This window comes from Alnus glutinosa, chromosome 3 (assembly GCF_958979055.1).
Source record: "Alnus glutinosa chromosome 3, dhAlnGlut1.1, whole genome shotgun sequence".
In the NCBI taxonomy this organism is placed as follows: domain Eukaryota; kingdom Viridiplantae; phylum Streptophyta; class Magnoliopsida; order Fagales; family Betulaceae; genus Alnus; species Alnus glutinosa.
Genome location: NC_084888.1, coordinates 9,270,507 through 9,295,040, shown reverse-complemented (window position 1 = coordinate 9,295,040; position 24,534 = coordinate 9,270,507). Strand labels below are relative to the sequence as shown.

Here is a 24,534-nt window from a genome sequence, read left to right as displayed (position 1 = left end):
AAAGAATAAAATAAAATTTTAATCAACTGAGATTCTTCTCAATTTAAAAAATAGAATTTAATTTTTCTTTTTCTTTTTCTTTTCTTTTTTTCTTTTTATTTTTTTCTTTAGTTTTTTATTATTTTTAAATTTAATTTTTACCATTATTGATCAAACTAATACTTTAAATCGTGGTACGATCTATGTGATCGATCGTGATACAATTAATGTGATAGGTGGTGGTACGATCTATGTGATCGGTGATGGTACGATCTATGTGATTGATCGTGGTACGATCAATGTGATAGGTCGTGGTACGATCTATGTGATCGATCGTGGGACGATCAATGTGATAGGTCGTTGTATGATCTATGTGATTGATCGTGGTACGATCTATGTGATCGATCGTGGTACGATCTAAGTGTGATAAATCATGGTATGATTAATGTGATAGATCGTGGTACGATCTATGTGATTGATCGTGGTACAATCAATGTGATAGGTGGTAGTACAATCTATGTGATCAATCGTGGTATGATCTAAGTGTGATAGATCGTGGTACGATCAATGTGATAGATCATGGTATGATCTATGTGGTCGATTATGGTACGATCAGTATGATCAATCGTGGTACGATCTAGGTCTGATCGATCGTGGTGCGATTTAAGTGTGATCAATCGTGTTATGATCAGTGTGATAGATCGTGGTACGATCCATATGATCGATCGTGGTATGATCAATGTGATCAATCGTGGTATGATCTAAGTGTGATCGATCATGGTACGATCAATGTGATAGATTGTGGTATGATCTATGTAATTGATCTTAGTACGATTAATGTGATTGGTCGTGATACGATCAATGTGATTGATCGTGGTACGATCTTAGTGTGATTAATCGTGGTGCGATCAATATGATAGATCGAACAATCACTGTGTCAAGTTTGATCAATGTGATTGATTAATCACGCTAATGCAATAGGTTCGATCGAATGTTCGATACATGAGATAATTCTGTTTTGTTTCTGATACATTTGACCAAGTCTATAATCCAATGCACTAAGATCAATTATAACGAAAAAAATTAATATATATCTAAAAAAAAAATTATAAACGGTGTATATATATTAAATAAGAATAGTAAATCGTAAACTTAACTAATAATATTTAAAAATTAATTAATTTTTTCTGTATAGGGTTTAAGTGTTTTTTTAAAAATTTAATAGGCTAATATGATTTTAAGAGGCTAGAATATGATTTTATTTTTCATGTTATTTTATATATATATATATATATATATATATATATATATATATTAATGTTATATAAAGTATATAGAGTTAGAGTTATTATAAATGAAGTCGTTTTTATTTTTTAAAAACGGCTCTATTTGAGACATTTTTTTGTTAAAACGGCTCCAATCAGAGCCCTTTTAACAAAACAACTCAAAATGGAAACGGCTATAGTTTGAGCCGTTTTGGTTAAAACGGCTCCAATTCAAAATTAATTGGAGACGTTTTTAAAAAAATGGCTCCAATTTGAGTCACTTTTGTTAAAAAGGCTCAAATTAGAGTCATTTTAACTAAAACGGCTCTAATTTGAGCTGCTTTTATAAAATGACTCCAACAAAAACGGCTCAAAAAGTCTTCTTCTTTTTTCTTTCTTTCTTTTTTTTTTTTTTTTTTTTTTTTTTTTTTTTTGTAGTGATAGCTTTACGAGGTGGCCAAGTCTACCACATCGAAAGCATACGCGTGATTCTACACGACGCATATACCAAAGTGTGGCTTCCCACAATTGGTACACCGTGTGATACCGAAGCGGCTCGCAAAGACATTCTCTTATCCAATGAACTTAGAGCCACAATCAATAAGTTGCTTCTTCGGCGATGAGGAAGCATGAGCTCCCAATGGCATTGACCATTTTCTACTAAAAATGATTAGTGTGCGAAGCTCGATCAATGAGGAATGCCTAAAATCACTACTAACGAACAATTTCCTCGACTGAGGGGAGGAGGAGGTAGAGGCGCCTAAAATCACTTCCACCTCAATCACCCACTGAGGAATCCTCTTCCTCATTGTGTATCGACATTGCTTGTCTAGGCGGCATGATTTGTCTATACAATGAAATGTCGCATAGACAATACTGCGTAAAGAAGATTACATCCATCACAATACCCATGCAATGCACCTAAGAAAACTATTTTAAATTGTTTCCCCATCCAAGCGATACACTTTACGCAATCACATTGAAGTTAGCCTACAATGTGAAAGTGAGAGGTAAGCTAACTATACGTAAATCAAATGATATGCATCACAAAATCCATGTGATGCATATGGAGTATTACATTTTAATTTCCTATCTTTGTTGAAGCTTTTAAGATTTCCTATGGCTCTTTTGTTACACTTAAACTCTAACACAACCCTAAGTTTCTGCTTTCCTCTTTCTGCTTTTCCTAACCAACCCTAGAGCTAACTGCTTTAATACCATTTGCTGTGATGACCTGTGGGGTAAAAGGAAATATTCCACCACCTATGAGCAGATCACCAATTTCTTTAAAGTTTAAAGTAAGAATATGGTGAAACTAGAGAAACACTATAAGTCAACTTTTGTCACTCTTCTTTCTTGTCCTAAAAAATGAAGTGACTTTTAAAATTACTATTAACCTTGTAATTGATCGTTATTGAATTTTGATCGAGTAGTGATTTTGAAAGTCACATCATTCTTGGAGGAACGCAAGAAAAACACAAGAGTGACTCGTAGAATTACTCGTGAAACTATGATCGAGCTTTAGACCCATTGAAATCCAACTAGCTAGTTTTCATTCTGAGCAAGTGGCCTTTACTTTTCCTTCATCATCACATGTGTTTCATGTTTGTCCTCTTATCGTATACAACAACTAAAAATGATAAAAGGAATATGAAACATACGACACTGGTCCAGCCAGTCTACCAAAGGCCACTTCCTAAATAACGAGGGCCGGCTCCATTTTTCACACTGGGCTCAACTACTTACTTGACTCTAAAAATCGTTCAGTGCGTAGGGCTTGGATAGGTGCAAGGGTTCCATCATACGTGCCACTGGGCCAAACGATCAAACCAATCTTAAGTTTAAGGAAAAAGTCTACGTACTCCTCTTTAAACTACTGCTCAATTAACAATATATTTTTTATACTTTTAATTAGGAAATTGTCCCCTCAAACTGCCAAAAAAATTGTTAATATCCTAGCAATGACAAAAATACCACAATACAACCAATACAATGCAAATGAAACCTAAAGTTTATTGGGAATGAGTCAAATGAATGGCCCGGCCCAATGGATTATTGGTTCATCAACCAAGAGAAGAACCACCTTAAATGACGGTTTGTAGGGGCAGTCCAGAGGCGAATTTGCCTATAGCAACACTTACTACAAAAACCGGCAAATTTGGGAACCATAATAAGAGAGAGAGCATTGGTAGTGGCAGGATAGAAACTGCTAGAGTAGAACACTACCACGATATCCGATGAGAGAGCTACTCGGCAATGAAGGCATAAAGGACATTGCATCTGTATTTGCAACTACATCTATAGGTCTCTATAGACAAAAGAGGGGTGCCAACTATAGAGATCAAAGTGTGCAGAAGCGGGAGAGCTATAGATATTGTTACAAGAATAGGGTCTTAGAAGAGTAATAGCATATTATAGTTTATTTCTTATTTCAATGAGGAAAGTTATCTCCAATTACCATGTTAGACAAGTAGGGAGATTTTTTTCCCCCCATAGTTTAGGTAATATTAGTATTTACGGGTCCTATAGGCTATAAGGATTTGACCTGATTTGATTTTGTAATCATATTTAAACCAATGTTTGGTTGAAGAAATATTATGTAGAAAATTAATCTCAAACCTTGTGTTTGAAAAGGTTTAGGTTCCCTTTAACGAATTTAAAGGGTCTAAGTTCCATCAAAGCCTAACAAATTATCCCGTTACGTATTTGTGAAATCATTCATGTAACCGATATGTAGTGAGAGTCAAAACAGAGGGGCAGAGCGTGAGGTGCATATTCGGCAGAGGGGGATAGGCGACAAGTGTATCTAGGTCCGGTAAAGATATGGGAGATGGAATGTTAAGGGCGGAGGAAGTAGGTGCACAATAGATCTGGCTTCCAAGTTGCAGACAAAAAAGGATACAGAAAAGAAAAGAAAAAAACGAAGGGAAAGAGGAGGGAGGAGACTAAAAGAAGGAAGTTTACTGAAGATGAAAATAGAGAGACGAGAGCTCTCTGGAGTTGTTTTGTTTATTATAATGAGTTAGGCATAAGATTTCTACAATTATCTCTTTTTTTTTTTTACATGTCCACACATGAGGGGGAGGAGGGGATTCGAACTAGTGATCTCCGCTTCATGAGACGTGGTCTCCAACCGATTGAGCTACCCCTTGAAGACTACAATTATCTAAATTGTCTTTGAGTTGGGGTCAATAATGTAATATTAACTATTCATTGTCATGACTACCATCTTATATTAAACGGTTGGAAAACTGCAAAACCATTTCCTTTGGTTATATTGATTTGCAATACATTTCCTGTGATATAAAAAAGTTAATGAGGCACCCTGTAGTATGCAAAAATAACAAATAAGTCTTTAATATCAAATTCCGTCCAAAATCTTATTGAATTCTGTTAGCATGCTATGTTAGATCTAAATATATTCCTTAATCCTTAAAGCATTCATATCCAGCTTAGGAAATATTTAACTAAAATTTAGCTAAATAACATTTTTTTGTTCTATTTTAGCTACAAACTTTTTTAGAACCGCAAAGGCATACATCTGACTCAACATTTTAGCTATTTACTTTCGCTACATATTTTCTTTCCTCCAACTTTTTTTCTCGTCAATTACGTTGATCATGAAAGTTGATGGACCTAGAGAATACCCCCTCTTTTTTCTTTTTCTTTTTTGATAATTAAGTAGGACCTAGCTAGCCAGAGAATACCTAGTTATTAACTTTTAGACGAATAATGCATAGAGAGTTGTTGCATTGCATCTTTTTTCCAATTTCCTTTTGACTTGCTAAGTCAACTAAGCATGCTTTGGTTGATCGAATTTCAACTTGACGACCAATCTTGTTAGCTTTTCTTTTGATCGTATATATTATCTTCCACATATCCGAGCAGGAAAATGCATGGCATATTCCAAGAAAAAAGTTGATCGTAACAAAATTAAGCATATTAGACTGCTCCCAAAAAGAATAATATATATATATATATATTTTTTTTTTCAAAATCAAATCAATTTGAATTAGGAGTCACTCGGTGAAGCAAACTTCTTAGAAGTTTAGTAATAAAACCAAAAAATGAAGTTGAAATCTTGGTTACTACGATTTGAGTGGAAAGTACGTAGGGTTGACAATTTTTGACATGATTGACAAATTTTAATACGAAATTTATAAGTTAGAGTTGATGGATCTAACTTATTTAATTAAATAAATCAGATTAGATTTAATTTATATAATCTTATACTTATATTTCGACACAATTCGATTTTAACATGTAAACGCAAACACAAATTATCCCTCTTAATAAAAAGCACAGGAAGCTGATAAGACTTGGTACTACCAAGGAGATCATAAACTTTCTTTTTTTTAGAAAACTATTCATTAAATAGTTAAAGCCTACTATGTCACGATCATTACTTCTCAAAAAACAACAATCTTTTCTTCAAAAAAAAAAAAAAAACCCCACAGTCTTGTTTAGGAAAATGTCATCTAATAAGTATCTCCTATTTTGAAAGAAAAAATACAATTTAATTTCCTAAACTATTAGTTATTCTTCAGATAGCCTTATGAATTATTAAGGCTTGGATTATGACCCCAAAACTATCAAAACCTTAAACCCTTGAAAAATGCAACTTCTTGGTGAAATATGTCCATAATACCCTTGTTACGTGTCAATTTTCAATTTAATTTTTTTAAAAAAAAAATGAAAAAAATTTTAAAAATTGGAAAAATTAAAAAAAATTAAAAATTAAAAATTTCTTTTTTTTTTTTTTTTTCTTTTTTATTTTAAAAAAAATATTGCGATCGACTGGAGGACGTACTGCTTCTTTTCAGCATCATCTTTGGGCACGATGCAGGCCTGTTACTCGGCAAACTTGCCCCGCTTCTTCGAACGCGAACATGGCTAATTTCCTATCATTCGATGTCTATGATATTAACCTTTCGAAGTTTATGTACGATTCCAATATGAATTTTGTTTTGTTACAAACGACGAGCAAGTTTATCATCGTTGTGGGAAACCTTGATCGGTTTCTGACAGAAAAATCAACGGCTGTGAGCTTGTTCGTCGATATTCATATCTATTTTTCTCTCTGTGATTTTTTGGTATTCAAAACGTTAAAAAGAAAAAGAAAAAGAAAGAGCTATTTGGGGCTCAATCATTACAAGCTTTTCTCTCAAGTGGAGTATATTTTCCAGAGCACGGTGAGCTTGAGCCCGGCCGAGATCAGCAAGCTGATGATTGCGAATCGAAACTTGCTGAGCCGGGCTATAAAATCGGTCATCACGAGTTGCAAACGGACGGTGACCGGAGATGTGTTGGGAATATCGGGTCGCGGTTGGGAAATAACGCCACCCTAAACACCTATCTTTTTTTTTTTAAAAAAAAAAAGAAATAAAATTTTAGTTTATTTATTTTTTTTACTTTTTTTAATTATTTTTATTTTTAATTTTTTAATTAAAAAATGACACGTGACATGGGTATTATATGGATATTTCGCCAAAATGTGATTTTTTTCAAAGGTCTTGCTAGTTTGGAGTGCCAAAGTCCAAGCCTTAGTAGTTTGAGATGCTATCCGAAGAATAACCGATAGTTTGGGGGCTAAATTGTATTTTTTTTTTATTATTTTCAAACATAAAATTTGATAATTTGAGATTTGTAATCCCATTACCATATAAAAGATACACTTTATTTTCAGATATATATCCTCACGATTCACGAAGAAATTATGGAATTAATTAATAATGTATTTATTTAATGAGGAAAACATAAGATGAAGAAGCGGAGATATTGGAGGATAAGAAATGAAGAACACAAACGCAGTCCATCACCACCAACCCTAGTTGCGTTGGTCCCACAGAGCAAGATCGCATGGGCATAAAAATATTCCTTGTTCGCCTCTCATCCCGAATAAATCTAATCCGACGGTCCACCACGTTCGACCAGATTTGACTTTTGAACGAGTTGTCGCTTTCCATACTTTCCGGCCACTATAATTTCCGCTGGATTCCCCAATTCCACGACTTAATAAGAGGAAACAACTTGATGGAGATCCCAATGCATCAGGGCACTATTACCTCTATTTATTTATTATTTTTTATAATATGGGCTGTTCATTTTAAAGAAATGGTAAATGAAATATGTATGGTGTATTTTTAATAGCCTCACCAAATTTTACTAGTTAAAATAATTAAAAATTATTTTTCTTTATTTTGGTGATTTATTTTTTTAAAGTACCCTCAGCAGCTTTACTATTTTAACTATTCACTGTCATTAATCCATTTAAATAATACTTTTTAAGATTTATTTATTCTTTCTCTATTTAATTTTGTTTTGAATGTTTGTCTTTTCTTAACTGTCATAGTTTTTTATATTTGTCTTATTTTAACACCCATATTTTTAAAAATTTGTCTTTTCTTAACTACTGGGAGTAGTTTTTTTTAGTGTTTTCATCAAATTGCTTCACCGAAAAACTAATTTGATAAGGCTACTAGGAATGTTAAGATCTCAATCTCCTTTGTGGAACTGTGCGAGTGGGTTGTCAGATAGCGGTCATGATTGTGTTAGAATTTGTTTGGGATTGCGTTTGGAAATTAAACTTTTGTTTATAGAAAAAGCTTGAAAGAGCTTTTTAGAAGAAAGAAAATCTCATTTTCAAACTTCCTTAAAAATGCAGTTTTAGGCTTTTTTTTAGAGCAAAAAAAGAAAAAAAATAGTGTTTTCCTTTTTATAAGTTCTTTTTTTACCATACACTTATTTTTGCTAGGCAAAACTTTTTATATACTAAAAATATTTTGTAAATTTCTAAGCAATCTCAATCAAACTTTTAATCATTGGAGATTGATCCCAATGAGTATTGCATGGGATGCAATACTTTTGTGTGGGTTGTTCATTTTAAATGAATCACCCAAATTGTGACGACAAAGTATAAAAAAGAAGTAGAAGAAAGTATGTTGTTAGCTATTTTTTGGTTAGGTGTTTGGAGTGGCCAAATCACCCTACGTGCTTGGAGGTTGGTGCGGTCACCCCAAGCCTGAAAAAAGTCAATGGCCGAACCACCTTAAGCCTTCAAAGACAAGTAGACAACTACCAAATCGACCAAAAAAATATGAGGGTGGTTCACCCACCCAAGCCAGCTTTTTTGGATGTTTGAACTGCTTAACCAAAACCCCACTAAGAAATAACCCTAAAAACCACTCCTTATTTATTTATTTTCTACTTTGTCCTTGTCATACCATTCATTTAAAATAAACAGCCCACAATAAAGGTGTTGTATCCATGCAATTCCCTCTGAGTAATGCTACATATCATCAATTTGTCCTTCTTTTGTTCTCCCAAAATTGATGTGGCTCTTAAAATTATCATTGGATCAAAATCCTATAATGATCTATGATAAATTCAATGGTAATTTTAAGAGCCACATCAATTTTAAGGGAACAAAAGAAAGACAAATGATTATATTTAGAATTACTCATTCCCACATCCCCACGATTCCATGAAAAGCATGCTTAAAGATATTTTAGTAGACGTGGCGTAAATCGATAGGTGGTAAAGAATCTATGTCCGAACTCCCGCTGTCTGACCGGGATTTTCCAAAAGTTACCCTCGGAACCAGTTACAGATCGAGGAGGTAAAACTGGTAAAAGCAGAGCTACAAGCCTATAACATGTTTTTACTGTACAAAACCAAACCTACTTAACCTGGCTCCTGTTCTGTTCCAAGTTCCAACAAGTCCCAAGTCCAACCCCTTTCTTTTTTACCTTAAAATAACCAAAAAACCCCCCCCCAAAAAAAAAAGAAAAAAAAGAAAAAGAAAAACCCGAACCGAAAGGAAGCGTTTTTAAGGTGGATTGCTTTGCTCTTCTGGTTCTTCTCTCTTGGCGCATCGGCTAGGGAAAGAAGCTTATTAGAAGCAGCAGAGCAGAAACAAAAAAGCCTAGCAGAGCGCGTAAGAAGAGGGGGAAAAAGAAAAAAAAAAGGAAAAGCAAAAAAGAGCACGTAGTAGAGGGGGTTTGCACGCGTGAGGTTCATAAGAAAAAGAAAAAAGGAGAGCAGAATAGGAGGCGTTGATAGACCGTGGAATCGAAAGGAATCACACACAAAGTCTGTGGTTTAGGGTTGTTGTTGTTGTTGTTGTTGTTGTTATTGTTGCTGTTCCTCTTTAACCCTCAAACCCTTTTTGCGTGTTTCGTACGGTCTATCCACCCCCTTGTCTCTGCTCTCTGCTCTCTGCTCTCTTTCTATCTCTCTCTCTCTCTCGACCAGATATCCCTGGCCAGTTGTTCTCAAAAGGAGTCTTCTTTCTTTTCAGTGTTATTCGTTTTTTAGTTTTCCTGTCTATGACTTTGGATTTCCTTTTATATTTTACATAAAATTGCTCTTTCAGTGTTTCTGCTTGTTCTTAGTTCTATATATATACTTTTATAGAAATATAGATTATAGTGCAATGGAGAATGAGGCTAGGGTTTCAGGAAACCTCGGGGGGGAGCTGACACGCGCGTCATCGGCGGACGATGTGAGGCCGTCTTACTGGCTCGATGCCTGCGAGGACATACCCTGCGACCTCGTGGATTTCGATACCTGTCCTGTTCCCGACTCGGCCGACAACGTTTCCAATCAGGACGGCCTTGTCAGCGATTTCTTCGGCGGAATCGATCACATACTCGAGAGTATCAAGAACGGTGGCGGCCTCCCTCAGCTACCTGATTCTGATTCTAATTCCACCGTCAATGGCGGGGATGGGTGGTTCCAGGTCGACCCAACTGAGGGCTCATTTCCGCCTTCCGATGGCACCCACAAAGAGATCACAGAAAAGAAGGCGGTGCCGGTGGTGGAGGATAATTCCTCGAGGGAAAATGGAGTGCAAAAGGTTGAGAATAGGGGTAGTGAGGATGGGGAAGAAAGGTTTAGTAAAAGGGCTAGGATTGGTAACTACAAGAAGGAGAGGTGTTACTCGAGCAGAGTGCAGTATCACCCCAAGGACTGGGAAAGATGTTTGAGTAGGAAGAGGCCGCGAGATTGGGATGAGAATGATAGGAGGGATAGGGATAATGTTAGGAGAAGAGAACATTACAGTTGTAATAGGAGGGATGGTAGAGATAGGGATTGGAGGGAAAGGGATGCAAAGGGTTATTGGGAGAGGGATAGGTTGGGGTCCGGTGACATGGTTTTCCGATTAGGCGCTTGGGAAGCCGACCGGAACAAAGAGGCGAAGGCAGCCAATGACAAAAACCAGGAATCCGATGTAAGGGCAGAGAGGAAATCCGAGGAGCCTAAAGAAAAAATTCCCCAAGAACACGCCCGACAGTATCAATTGGATGTTCTTGAGCAGGCAAAGAAGAAAAATACAATAGCTTTTCTTGAAACTGGGGCTGGGAAGACACTCATTGCTGTTCTTCTCATGAAAAGTGTCTGCAACGATTTACAAAGGTTCAATAGGAAAATGCTTGCCGTGTTTTTAGTTCCTAAAGTGCCGCTAGTCTATCAGGTACTCTATTTTGGAGAATGATGTTCTGTTTCGAAACTTAACCATGATGGTGTTTATCCATTACAAAATGAGTTCATGTCGTTGTTATGCTTTGTTTCAGCAAGCAGAAGTTATTCGCGAGCGAACTGGTTTCCAAGTGGGTCATTATTGTGGTGAAATGGGTCAAGATTTTTGGGATGCTCGAAGATGGCAGCGTGAGTTCGAAGCAAAACAGGTGAGGTTTCTGATTTTGGTGAGATATGATTCACATGTATTATTGTAAATTTCCTTATGTTCGAAGAGCTAATTATTTCTGCTCTATATGGAGTTATTTATCAATTTGTGTTTTTTTTTTTTGATGAATTAAAACTTTCATTGATGAATCTCAACATTCTACAACTCTCCAGTGAGAAATGGATTCAATTCCCTCTCAGGGAAAAAATGAAAAAAAAACACTCTGCCCACAACCGCAGAACAACTCAAACTACATAACAACTATACACTAATACACCAAAGGAAACAAATTCCACGTCTGTACAAGATTAGCATTCTGTCTAGACATCTTGAATTTTCCTTTAGCCATAATCCTTGTGTGCACCTCCCACTTGATTTGCTTCACCACAGCCTCTTCCGTCCTAGGTGTGTTGCCATGGCTGTTTAGTGTTCTTTTTACCAGCTGGGCAACGGTTTGAATAAGTTTTTAGCTTCAATTATTGAGTGGTGATTTGGAGGCTCCTATGGTAATGATCGAGCAAAAGCCATCTTTGCCAGATACAGGGGAAAGGATATAGTTGCCCTATGTTAGAAAATTTGCAAAGTATGCACACTAAAGAGAGAAGTTGTTGATTGAAAATATTTTCTTTAAATGCCCAATAGATTAATTTAATGGAAGGCAAATTTCTTTCATCACAATACCTTTAAGACACAATGTAAATGGCATTGTTGTGCTATTTTAGAATACAAGCAGTCTACGTGTGCATAGCAAATGCAAACATAAAAAAAGAGTTTTCAGTAAAGATTTAGTTTAGATATATTTTTTTCAATATTGTTCATCTCTCCTCACCTTCCACTACCAGCAATTTTCAGTATATAAACACGCTAACCTAATCATCACTAACTTACCATCATAAAAATTTCACTCAGGTTTAATTTTGAAAATGTTTGTGATAATTATCTCGCAGATATTCATTTTTGGCATTTCTCTTTGTATATTCCCATGTTCTATCGTTGTGCCTTCTTCTTTCTTTCTTCTTCTTCTTCTCCTTCTTCTTTCTTTTTTATTTTTTTATTTTTTTATTTTTTATTTTTATTTTTATTTTTTGATTTTATAGCCTTATTATTTTATCAACAATTACAATGATAATAACACTCATAATAATAATGTGGCAGCTACTTATCAATAATAATAATAATAATAATAATAATAATAATAATAATAATAATAATAATAATGTGGCAGCTAATTATATGATTTACGATCTAAAACGATAACACTTTAAAAAAGACATCAAAAATATATTTTGCTAAATTTGAGTTGGCATTGATTTGGTGGAAAAGCAAGTAGAAGTAACTAAAGTAAAGATAAATGTGATACGGAAATGTGATACAGGAGAACTCATTGGTTATTGGAGGTTCTTTGGTGGATGCAGTCCTTCCAAGGAAGCAGTCCATCTCTTTAGGCTCTCAAGGTCCAGAGAGGGAGGGGGGATAGAGTGATCTTTGGGTTCTCTAAATTGCTGCCCTATTTTGTAGCTAGAAATTCTTCAGAGACTAATGTTACCTTCAGATAGTGAGCCTGGTTCTCTTTTCCAAGTGTTGAGTGGTGTTTTCTTTCCAATTATTCTCTCTATAATAGATGATGGTCTTTGGAGGGTGATGGGTTATTCACTTCTAGTTTCTTTCTATCACCTGTTTAAAGTTTAAGTTTCCTATGTTCCGGTATCTGCTGATTGATTTATATGGCCCCAGTTTCCCCTAGAGTTAAGGATTTGGCATATACAGTGTTGCACCGTGGGATGAGCACATGTTCCCTTTTACTCTCTCTCTTTCTCTCAATTTTTGCAAGAACATAAATATGAATGATTAAACTTTTCTTCAACTTTCATTTGATTTTTAGAAACTCGGTTGGTACATTAACATATGGTGGCGATAGTAAGGGGAATTTTATTTTGTTAGTGTGATCGAAACCATGGGGAGTGCTCTAGTGAGACCATAATAGAACATGTTGAAATACGACTCTACTCAAAAGCTTAATCTTGGGTTGGGCACAATAATGTTATATTAACCATTCACACCTGTACATCTTTCTAATGAGGGAATTAACTTTTCTATACTTGCCCGGTATACTAAAAAATCTCCCTCTCATTTGTGAGTCTATCATCGTATCATTACTCTCTCCCTTGCACGGACACATCATTTTACTCCCTTTCGAATGAAAGCTTTATCAATCTTATGGGACATCTCTAGGATGTCTTATGTGGGTTTTGTTTGTGACATGCACCTTTTGTCCTTGCTTTAGCTGCGACCCACAATTCATGCATGTGCACCATTCCCGCTTCAATTGCGAAAGGAACCATTATCATCCGCCATATTGGATCACTTATGTGGGCTATGTAGGCTTTGTCAATGCTATGCTCCTTAAACTCAACTTTAACTCCAAAAGGTTTTAACCATTTATACATGTGCACCGTCTCCGCTTCAACTGCCAAGGAATCACTATTGTCCACCATACTGCACGTCGTTGGCTTTGATACCACTTGTTAGGGAGATTAGACACGTTGGAGAGTGTTCTAGTGAGACATTATACAACATATTTGCACCACTTGTAATACGCCGGTCTCATATTGGGAAGAGATGAATAGTTCACATAGAGTGAGTGGTTTATAAAGATATTCATGGGTACTTAGTTTCACATTGCCTTATTACTAAGTGAAACTGGACTTTATAAGGAATTTAAGGAAAGCTCCAAATTAACTAGTCCTTTTGGGGTGATAGCGCAGATGTAGCTAACGCTTTTTCTTGGGTTGTTACAAATGGTATTAGAGTCTCCTAGTAACGCTAGGTCATGTGGTACTGGAGTACCGCATGACGTGGCCTTGACAAGGACGCCAGTGGTTTAAGGGGGGAGAGTTTGTAACTCTTTGGTCCTATATTGGGAAGAGATGAATAGCTCACATAGAGTGAGCGGTTTATAAAGATACTCATGGGTGTTAAGTCCCACATTACTTAGTTATTAGGTGAAGCTGGGCTTTATAAGGGATTCTAGGAAAGCTCCAAATTGACTAGTCATTTTGGAGTGATAGCGCAGATGTGGCTAGCGCTTTTCTCTGAGTCGTTACACCACTTGTTCTAAAAGCTTAAACCTATGGTTTTGGGTCCAATTATATCATATTAATCACTGGCAAATATGACATCTTTCTAATGTAAGATTTAATCTTTTATTCTCAGATGTGTGTATTCAATAATCTATCTTTTATGTGAGTCCATTACCACATTGCTACCTCCCCCTTGAACAGAAGCTTTATCAATCTTATAAATTGTCCCTAGGATTACTTGTGTAGGTTATGTGGGCTTTATCCATGCCATGCACCTTCGTCACTGCTCAAAGTGCGAAAGGCATTGGTATCATTCACCATATCGCACTGTGCTACTGGCTTTGATACCACTTGTTAAGGAGATTAATACTTTCACGAATTTTTTAGTGAAATCATAATGTAACATGTTGGAACACTACTCAACCCAAAAGCTTAAACTTATGTTTGGGCGCAATTATATTATATTAACCTCTCATACTTGTGATATCTTTCCAATGTGGGACTTAACTTTTCTATAGTCACACGTGTATACTCACATATCCAACGCAATTCATCTTATGTTTCCCCCCACCCGAATACTAAATAATTTGAATTCTATTTGAATTCGTGCTTATTCCAAACAAGCAAACAAAAAGATTTCTTTTTAGATGAACCCAAATAATTTCCAAGTTTAATTCTTTTCATCTTAAGTGAAGTGTAGTGAATTCAAATTCCGAATCCTTTCATACTTATCAAAAAAAAAATTCCGAATCCTTTCATCTAAATTAATTGAATTGAACTCAAATTTAATTCATTTGTGAATTGGTTCAAATTTAGTTTGTCTCATCTGCTGCCCTTCACCTCTAACTGAGCATTTGTAGTTTAACTACAAAATTAGCTTTATTAGCATGACGATACGTATTCAAATGTTTTCATATTAGAAGTTTACTACGATCTTGTCATTGCTGTGATTGACCTCTCAAATCTGCCTTTGTACTTGTTCTGATCGGCTCTTATGGAATTTGGATAAAAAGTCCAAGGCATATTGGTTCCTCATTGAAAGGTTACTGCATCCAAAACAGAGGGTTCTTATGTGACTGTGATTGTTTCTGTCATGATTATTGGTCTTGTTATTCATCAAAAAAATGATTATTGGTTTGTCACCTAGGTGCTACTTGCTTATACACCTATTCACCCAATTGTTTATTCTCACTGCAGGTTTTAGTGATGACAGCTCAAATTCTGTTGAACATTCTGCGGCACAGCATAATAAAAATGGAAGCGATTAATCTCCTTATTCTGGATGAGTGTCATCATGCAGTGAAGAAACATCCATATTCTTTAGTGATGTCTGAGTTCTATCACACAACACCAAAGGATAAGAGACCAACTGTATTTGGAATGACTGCTTCTCCTGTTAACTTAAAGGGTAATTGTGACAATAAGGTTCTCGTGTGCTATTATTTTTCTCTTTTCAAGCTGTTAATTATCTTGGAAGAAGCATCTTATGAATCAAGTTTTGTAGGTAGTCACAATTTCCTTTTTCTTGCATAAGTCTGCCACAACATGTTGCTCATGATTATGTTCTATTCAGGTGTTTCCAGCCAAGTTGATTGTGCAATAAAGATTCGTAATCTGGAGAGTAAACTAGATTCAATAGTTTGTACCATTAAAGACCGTAAAGAGTTGGAGAAACACGTACCAATGCCCTCAGAAATTGTGGTGGAGTATGACAAAGCAGCCAGCTTATGGTCACTTCATGAGCAGATAAAACAAATGGAAGCTGAAGTTGAAGAAGCTGCAAAATCTAGCTCTAGAAGAAGTAAATGGCAGTTCATGGGAGCAAGAGATGCCGGGGCCAAGGAGGAGCTGCGCCAAGTCTACGGTGTTTCTGAAAGAACAGAAAGTGATGGGGCTGCTAATTTAATTCAAAAGCTGAGGGCTATAAATTATGCACTAGGTGAACTGGGTCAGTGGTGCGCTTATAAGGTACAAATTTGTTACAATTATATCTTTTAGTTGTATTTGCCCTGGTCAACTGTATCATATCCATTATTTCACAGGTTGCGCAATCTTTTTTGACTGCTTTACAAAATGATGAGAGGGCAAATTACCAACTTGATGTCAAGTTTCAAGAATCCTACCTGAACAAAGTCGTATCTCTTATACAATGTCAATTATCTGAGGGGGCTGCTTCTGACAAGGATACAAAAGTTGCAGACTCAGAAAGTGGTGTGGCTCAGGATGGGACTGAAGCTGATGACATTGAGGAGGGAGAGCTTCCCGACAGTCATGGTGAGTCTGGTCGTTGACTCTTGGTGATTACGTAGCATAGACATTCTAGATGTTGGGAAGCTCATGCTGATCCCCACATATGTTGAGTTATATGGATCCCACCACCCGAGAGAAAAAGAGAAATGATATAATTATTACACAAATCTTAGTATAGGGCAAATAAGAAGATGGCAAAACAAATGAATTTGGTTATATTAAGATCCTGGATTATTGTAGTTAAATTGCTGAAGTAATTTGTGCTTGAAATGTATTTGGGGTCCTATTTTATGCATGGAGAGCATTTAAGGAGATGTAAAGCTCATCTAGGTAGTCTTAAATGTATTCTGGGTCATCCAAGTGACCTAACACCATCAACCATTTGCAAGCTCGCTTCTGTGTCAGGCTGTTTCATTTCTCTTCTTGGTTGCATGAATGTTTGATTTGCCAGATGTTTATAATGGTAAATATACTGATATATCTTCTAATCTGGTGTACTTGCAGTAGTATCTGGTGGGGAGCATGTGGATGTGATAATAGGAGCTGCTGTTGCTGATGGAAAAGTGACGCCGAAAGTGCAGTCGCTGATTAAAATACTTCTCAAGTATCAGGACACACAAGATTTTCGTGCAATCATCTTTGTTGAGCGAGTTGTGTCTGCTTTAGTTCTTCCTAAGGTTGAGATGTTAATAGATGGTCTTGTGTTCTTGTTTATTAATTCAGTTTTTCCAAGTTCCTCAAGAGTATATTGTTATCTTCTGCCAAGCATGCAGGTCTTTGCAGAGCTTCCTTCTCTAAGTTTTATTAAATGTGCAAGCTTGATAGGTCACAACAATAGTCATGAAATGCGGACATGCCAAATGCAGGACACAATTGCCAAATTCCGGGATGGTCGTGTATGTTTTGAATCCCTTGCTTGCTGACTCATTTTGCATAAAAGTTGGAATTTTTTCATGATTGGATATTCTAGCATCTCATACATTCTTGCACTTGTTTTCTAGGTGACCTTGTTAGTTGCCACTAGTGTTGCTGAGGAAGGACTTGATATTCGGCAATGCAATGTTGTTATTCGCTTTGACCTTGCAAAAACTGTCTTGGCATACATTCAGTCTAGGGGGCGTGCTAGAAAGCCTGGGTCTGATTACATCCTGATGGTTGAGAGGTACTTGTGTGTTTTTTTTTTTTATAAAAAAAAAATCTTTTCAATATCAGCATAGTCCAGCAAAAAAAAATAATGGGTTTAAAAAAATCCTAGTCTCTGTATTTTATCTTGGTAATCTTGTTCACTTTCTACCTGTGTTGGGTTTGGTTCAGTGTTGGTTGTTAACTTATAAAAAAAAAAAAACGTCCAGTGCTGGTGTTATTTCTAAATGTGGTATCTGTTTATGATCTTTCAAATGTTAGTGGATTTGAAAGAGTGTAAATTTTTGTTTTATCTAGGGGGAATTTGTCACATGAAGCATTCTTAAGGAATGCCAGGAATAGTGAGGAGACCTTGCGGAAAGAAGCGATAGAGAGAACTGACCTTAGTCATCTTAAAGACGTTTCAAGATTAATTTCAGCGGATACCTCTCCAGGTACTGTGTACCAGGTGGAGTCAACTGGTGCAGTTGTAAGCTTAAATTCTGCTGTTGGTCTCATCCATTTCTACTGCTCTCAACTACCCAGTGACAGGTGTTTTGCTTACGCTCTAAGATTGATATTTACATACTACATGTTTACCAAGACATTCAGACTTGTTAGTAAGATCGATTTTTTGCTCAATTTCCTTGTATCCGTGATCCAGGTATTCAATACTTCGTCCTGAGTTTATCATGGAGAGGCATGAAAAGTCAGGGGGTCCCACTGAATATTCATGCAAGCTTCAACTGCCCTGTAATGCACCATTTGAGAAACTTGAGGGTCCTATCTGCAGTTCAATGCGCCTTGCACAGCAGGCATGCTATCAGTTTGTCATGATCATGTTAGCTTCTTGTGAGTCATTTCAAGAAAGATGGTTTATTATCTCCCTATTGTGCAGGCTGTTTGTTTGGCTGCTTGCAAGAAGCTCCATGAGATGGGAGCATTTACCGACATGCTCTTGCCAGACAAGGGAAGTGGGGAAGAAAGAGAAAAAGTTGATCAGAATGATGAAGGAGATCCACTCCCTGGGACTGCAAGGCATAGAGAGTTCTATCCTGAAGGCGTGGCTGATATTCTCAAGGTTTGTTAATAATGCATGTCACATGGTGGTGTAAATATTTTGTTTTTGTTGTAAAGAAAAGTTTGAATGAATAGTTTGTGGCCCGACAGTTTTTATTGTAAGAGGCTACCTTTTTGTTTCTTTTGCTACTGAAAACATCCTTAATAAGTACATCTGGATTCTGCAATGTAATAATAATAATAATAATAATAATAATAATAATAATAATAATAATAAAATACTAGCCCTGATAGTTTGTTTAGGTAGTAGGTTATTTATACCCTTGCTGTAACATACTCTATTTTTACAATTTTAAATTCAGTGCTATTGGAAGATTTACTTTCTCTTCTGTTTGCCACATCTTGTTGGCCCTCAAACTTTTTTTTTGATAAAGTAATACGATCCATTAATAAGCGCAGAAGGGCACAACCTTAGTACACAAGATGTATACAAGAGATAACCCCCACTAATTGTTGGCCCTCAAACTGGCAGAAGTTCATTTACATTTGGCATATACAGTTTGTATTGCAGCCTCCTTTAGTTTGGGCTTAGAATTTTGCATGTTAACAGCAACGTGACAGCTACATAATGGATAACTGCAGGCTTCATGCATATTTTTTGTGTCCAATATTTACTGATTTGTTATTTATATGAATACTGGAAGTCTGCTTATATTTCTCGTATGGTTCTAAGTTTTCATGATTTTCTTGTTTTTCTTTCTTCTTCTAGCTATGTGTTTTCTTAGACTTCCTGTATACTTGGGGGCACCTTATGCTTTTAATAATATCTCGATTACTTATCATCAAAAAAGAATACTGGAATTTATCCCCGAATTTTACTTATAAAAAATAAATCTTATTACCTATAGGTAAAAATTACTGTAGCAACTGAGAAAAGTGTTGTAGACTTCTGATTGTGTTGTGCGTGGAGTTTTATATATTTATATTTCTTGTCTTGTAGGAATATCATATTGCATATGATTAAGAACACCATATTTGTAAAAAATATGAAGAAAGGAACACCATAATTTAGAAATATATGTATTTTGTCAAAGCTTGATTTTATGTCATTAACTTAACACATAAATTGTTATGATTATAAGGTGCTGGTTACCAAGGGGGAGAAAGACAAACCATGTAGCATTTTTAAACTTTATGTTATAATAGGCCTTAATTTTCTACTACAAATGAGAATATCTTTGATGCTTGGTAATTGATCTATTTAGTTTCAAATTCAATTTCTAAATATATAGTTTAACTGTCAAAAGCAAGGTGTTCTTCAACTTTAAAAGGTTATATGTAGTTGATTCTCTTTTAATTAAATAGAAGATCAAAAAAAATTCTTCTCTTTTCCCGGAGAGGAAAAATTGTTGAGAATCAAGATCATTGGGCACAATAGATCTAGTAACTAAACTATATCTACAAGACGTCTTCGGAGGAATGTGAAGTGATTATATTAATTAAAAGCCATTTATAATATATTTGTTGAAACTGATGAGGTGCTGTAACTTGAAGTTGTTGCAAGTACTGCTTTGTATTGTATTATGCGTGGTTCCATACATCTAAGGAAATTGTGATTGTGTTGGACACATCTTATTCCACATAAAATGTATTTAATCATACCAACTATATTTGAGGTGTCTTTTTCTGTAATTGTTATCTTTTAAATGCATACTTGCGTAACACACTCTGGCCTTTCAGGGAGAATGGATTTTATCTGGAAGAGATGTTTGCAACGAGTCAAAATTGCTTCATCTTCATGTGTATTCTGTTAAATGTGTAAATATTGGCTCTTCAAAAGATCCGTTCTTGACTCAAGTTTCAGATTTTGCATTACTTTTTGGCAATGAGCTGGATGCAGAGGTATTTTATTTTCGTGTGTCATTTTTATGGTAATTCAATTTTATGTCCACTAACCCCATTTACTGGCATTAGGTGTTATCGATGTCGATGGATCTATTTGTCGCTCGAACCATGAGTACAAAGGCATCTCTTGTCTTCAGGGGGTTAATGGATATCACTGAAAGTCAGGTTGATCAATTAATTACTGTTTTGAGTATGTTTGTTTAGACCTTACTTATAAAAAAGAGAGTATGTTTAGACCTGTCTTGACTTTTTATTCCACTTCTGATGCTATTCGTACTTTGAATTGTTTGCAGTTAGCATCCCTTAAGAGTTTTCATGTAAGATTGATGAGCATTGTACTGGACGTGGATGTTGAACCTTCCACTACTCCTTGGGATCCTACAAAGGCATATTTGTTTGTCCCCGTGGTTGGCGATAAGTCTTTAGATCCTATGAGAGAAATTGACTGGGATCTGATTGAAAATATTATTAATACAGATGCATGGAACAATCCCCTTCAGAAAGCTCGACCAGATGTCTATCTTGGCACAAATGAGAGAACACTGGGTGGAGACAGAAGGGAATATGGGTTTGGGAAATTGCGTAATGGGATGGCTTTTGGACAAAAATCCCATCCCACCTATGGAATCAGAGGAGCCGTGGCACAATTTGATGTTGTGAAAGCTTCTGGACTGGTTCCTAATCGGGATGCTATGGAATTGCAAAAGCATGTGGATTTGACCAAAGGTAAACTGATGTTGGCTGATACTTGTATGAGTGCGGAGGATTTGGTAGGCAGAATTGTCACAGCTGTTCACTCGGGTAAGAGGTTTTATGTGGACTCGGTACGCTATGATATGACTGCGGAGAATTCTTTCCCGAGGAAAGAAGGATATCTTGGTCCTCTGGAGTATAGCTCATATGCTGATTACTACAAGCAAAAGTAAGATACAAATTTAAAGCTCAAATTGTCTGCCCAGATTTAGTTCCTTTCATCTTGTTTGAAAAAAAACAAAAAACAAAAAGAAGAAGAAGAAATCCTTCCTGCCCCTCATCCATAATGTCAAGAAATTTCTTAATTATAATTTATCAACCAACTAGCCACATTGCACCTCAGATGTTGTGCCTGGAGAAGAGGAAAGCTAACCTTAATCTGTGAAGGATATAGTTTACTACTGTCAGTTGTAAGTGTGGGGGGCTTTATTAATTTGTTCCACACATGTCTCATTGACAATAGTTTATGAATCCTTACTGATTGGAGAAGCTTTCCTTTTCTTCTTGCACAACAAAAGGTGCATTTGGCTATTGGGTTTTCTTTAAATAGGTATGGAGTTGAGTTGATCTATAAGCAACAGCCATTGATAAGAGGACGCGGTGTCTCATATTGCAAGAATCTCCTGTCCCCTCGATTTGAACACAAGGAAGGTATGCTCTCCTTTTTGCCCTTGGGTTGCTAAAGATATTTGTTGCTTCTTGCGCTTATGGAGCTTGTTATATCTGTGTAGCACCTGAAGATGAATCTGAAGAGAATCTTGACAAAACATATTATGTGTTTCTCCCTGCTGAGTTGTGCTTAGTACACCCACTTCCTGGATCACTTGTTCGTGGTGCCCAGAGATTACCCTCTATAATGAGGAGGGTTGAAAGCATGCTGCTTGCAGTTCAGCTTAAATATAAAATAAACTATGCTGTCCCTGCTTCGAAGGTATTTTCTGATCTCAGGTAATTGAATTTAAATGCTTATTAACTGCTTCTCAGCTGAGAGCCACTTCCTGTTTCCCAGATCCTGGAAGCCTTGACTGCTGCTTCATGCCAAGAGACTTTCTGTTATGAACGGGCTGAGCTTCTGGGAGATGCTTACCTGAAATGGGTGGTTAGTCGATTTCTTTTTCTTAAATACCCCCAGAAACATGAGGGTCAGCTTACTAGGATGAGACAACAAATGGTGAGTAACATGGTGTTATATCACTATGCATTGAGTAAAGGACTCCAATCATATATCCAAGCAGATCGCTTTGCTCCATCTCGTTGGGCTGCTCCTGGGGTACAGCCTGTCTTTGATGAGGATACCAAGGATGGAGAATCATCCTTTTTTGATCAGGACGGATCACGTGCTGAGACTGAAAATGGGATGGATCAGGGCAGTGATGGATATGAAAATGACGAAATGGAGGATGGTGAGCTTGAGAGTGACTCGAGTTCGTATAGAGTTCTCTCCAGCAAGACGCTTGCAGATGTTGTTGAAGCACTTATTGGAGTTTATTATGTTGAAGGTGGGAAGCATGCTGCGAATCATCTCATGAAATGGATTGGCATTCGGGTAGAGTTTGATGCGGATGAGATAGAGTGCATAACAAGGCCATCGAATGTTCCCGAAAGCATACTTAGAAGTATAAACTTTGATGCCTTAGAAGGTGCTTTGAACATTAAGTTTAAAGACAGGGGCCTGTTGGTGGAAGCTATTACTCATGCTTCACGGCCATCTTCTGGAGTATCGTGCTATCAGCGTCTGGAGTTTGTTGGTGATGCTGTCTTAGATCATCTCATAACGAAGCATTTGTTCTTCACGTACACAGATCTGCCCCCGGGGCGCTTGACTGACCTGCGAGCTGCTGCTGTAAACAATGAAAATTTTGCTCGTGTTGCAGTCAAACACAGTCTCCACTTGCACCTTCGGCATGGGTCAAGTGCCCTTGAAAAGCAGGTTCTTTTTTTTTGTGTTATTCCCCTTCCAATTCATTTATACTTGAAAGGGGGCTTCAGGGCCTGGCCACAATTTTCTTTGCCTAAAGCTAGTTACTTGCTTATATGGCATATGTATGACATGGTGTTTTTGGTTTCAGATTCGGGACTTTGTGAAAGAAGTTCAAGATGAATTGTTGAAGCCCGGGTTCAACTCGTTTGGTTTGGGTGACTGCAAAGCTCCAAAAGTTCTTGGTGACATTGTTGAATCCATTGCTGGTGCCATTTTTCTTGACAGCGAACGTGATACTTCAGTTGTTTGGACGGTTAGTTTCAGTAACGGGACCTAGTTTTCTATCTTCCTTTCCTCATTCTTGGTCCTTTCCTTTTGGGAGTTGGATGTTAAGATCTGATATAAGAAATTTCTCATCTTCGTGATCACTCTGTCTCTAGGTGTTTCAACCTCTCTTGCACCCAATGGTTACCCCGGAGACGCTCCCAATGCATCCTGTGCGGGAGCTGCAAGAACGATGCCAGCAACAGGCAGAAGGCTTGGAATACAAAGCAAGTCGAAGTGGCAATTTTGCTACTGTTGAAGTCTTTATTGATGGCGTCCAGGTGGGAATTGCCCAGAATCCACAAAAGAAGATGGCACAGAAACTAGCGGCTAGAAATGCACTCGCTGCATTGAAAGAGAAGGAAACAGCTGAAGCTCTAGATAAAGGTGATGAAAATGGGAAGAAAAAGAAGAATGGGAACCAAACTTTTACGAGGCAAACATTGAATGACATCTGCTTGCGTCGAAATTGGCCTATGCCATCCTATCGGTAAACAAGTGATGAATAGTTTTTCTACTTTTTTTTTTCTTTTTTTTTCTTTTTTTTCCCATATTGAAGATGCATAATAGCAAACGTGGTTGGCATTTGTAGGTGTGTGAGCGAGGGTGGCCCGGCACATGCGAAGAGGTTTACCTTTGCTGTGAGGGTGAATACTACGGACAAAGGTGCCACAGATGAATGCGTGGGAGAGCCTATGCCGAGTGTCAAAAAGGCCAAGGATTCTGCCGCTGCTCTTCTCTTGGAACTTTTAAATAAATTATACTCATAACGTCTCTTTTTGCAGTTCAAATTATCATATGCCTAATCATTGGTTTTTGACCGGGGGCAGGCTGTTTTCCAAGTGGCAATATCTGCCTCTTTGTTGACTCTATGAATTTAAAATCATTATTTATTTTCTTACTTTATGAAAGAAAATTGCAAATCAGCTGAGAAATGAACCATGTATACTTCTACGCAAGTTATACGTAGCTGGAGAAAATGTCAACTTCGTTTCTATTTGTGCATAGGGCCGAGTAAATTGCCAAATACCTGATTGACCGGATTGAGAATTGGTAAAGGATCGGCGGTCGGATTGAAATTATTAGCATTATTATTATGTAAGTTTGGTTGACAGGAAAACGGAAAAAGAGGAATAAAAGTATTTTTCTCGCATTTTCCTATTACTAATTATCTTCTTATATACGTTTTCTCAAATTTCATCCTGCATTTTTAACTGAATTATGCAT

The 24,534-nt window shown here is 36.7% G+C and overlaps 1 protein-coding gene across 1 annotated transcript; it reads left to right on the top strand.

The window, feature by feature from the left end:
* Window positions 1-9,086: 9,086 nt before the first annotated feature.
* Window positions 9,087-24,471, top strand: LOC133864467 (endoribonuclease Dicer homolog 1). The gene is made up of 20 exons (XM_062300809.1): window positions 9,087-10,719; window positions 10,820-10,933; window positions 15,210-15,420; window positions 15,586-15,980; window positions 16,055-16,286; window positions 16,767-16,939; window positions 17,036-17,158; window positions 17,264-17,424; window positions 17,703-17,936; window positions 18,049-18,199; window positions 18,283-18,465; window positions 20,145-20,306; window positions 20,379-20,474; window positions 20,603-21,231; window positions 21,613-21,713; window positions 21,794-21,993; window positions 22,072-22,992; window positions 23,132-23,296; window positions 23,424-23,797; window positions 23,900-24,471. Exons 1-20 carry the CDS (start codon window positions 9,679-9,681, stop codon window positions 24,075-24,077), a joined length of 5,844 nt encoding a protein of 1,947 aa, XP_062156793.1. The 5' UTR covers window positions 9,087-9,678; the 3' UTR covers window positions 24,078-24,471.
* The last annotated feature ends 63 nt before the right edge of the window (window positions 24,472-24,534 follow it).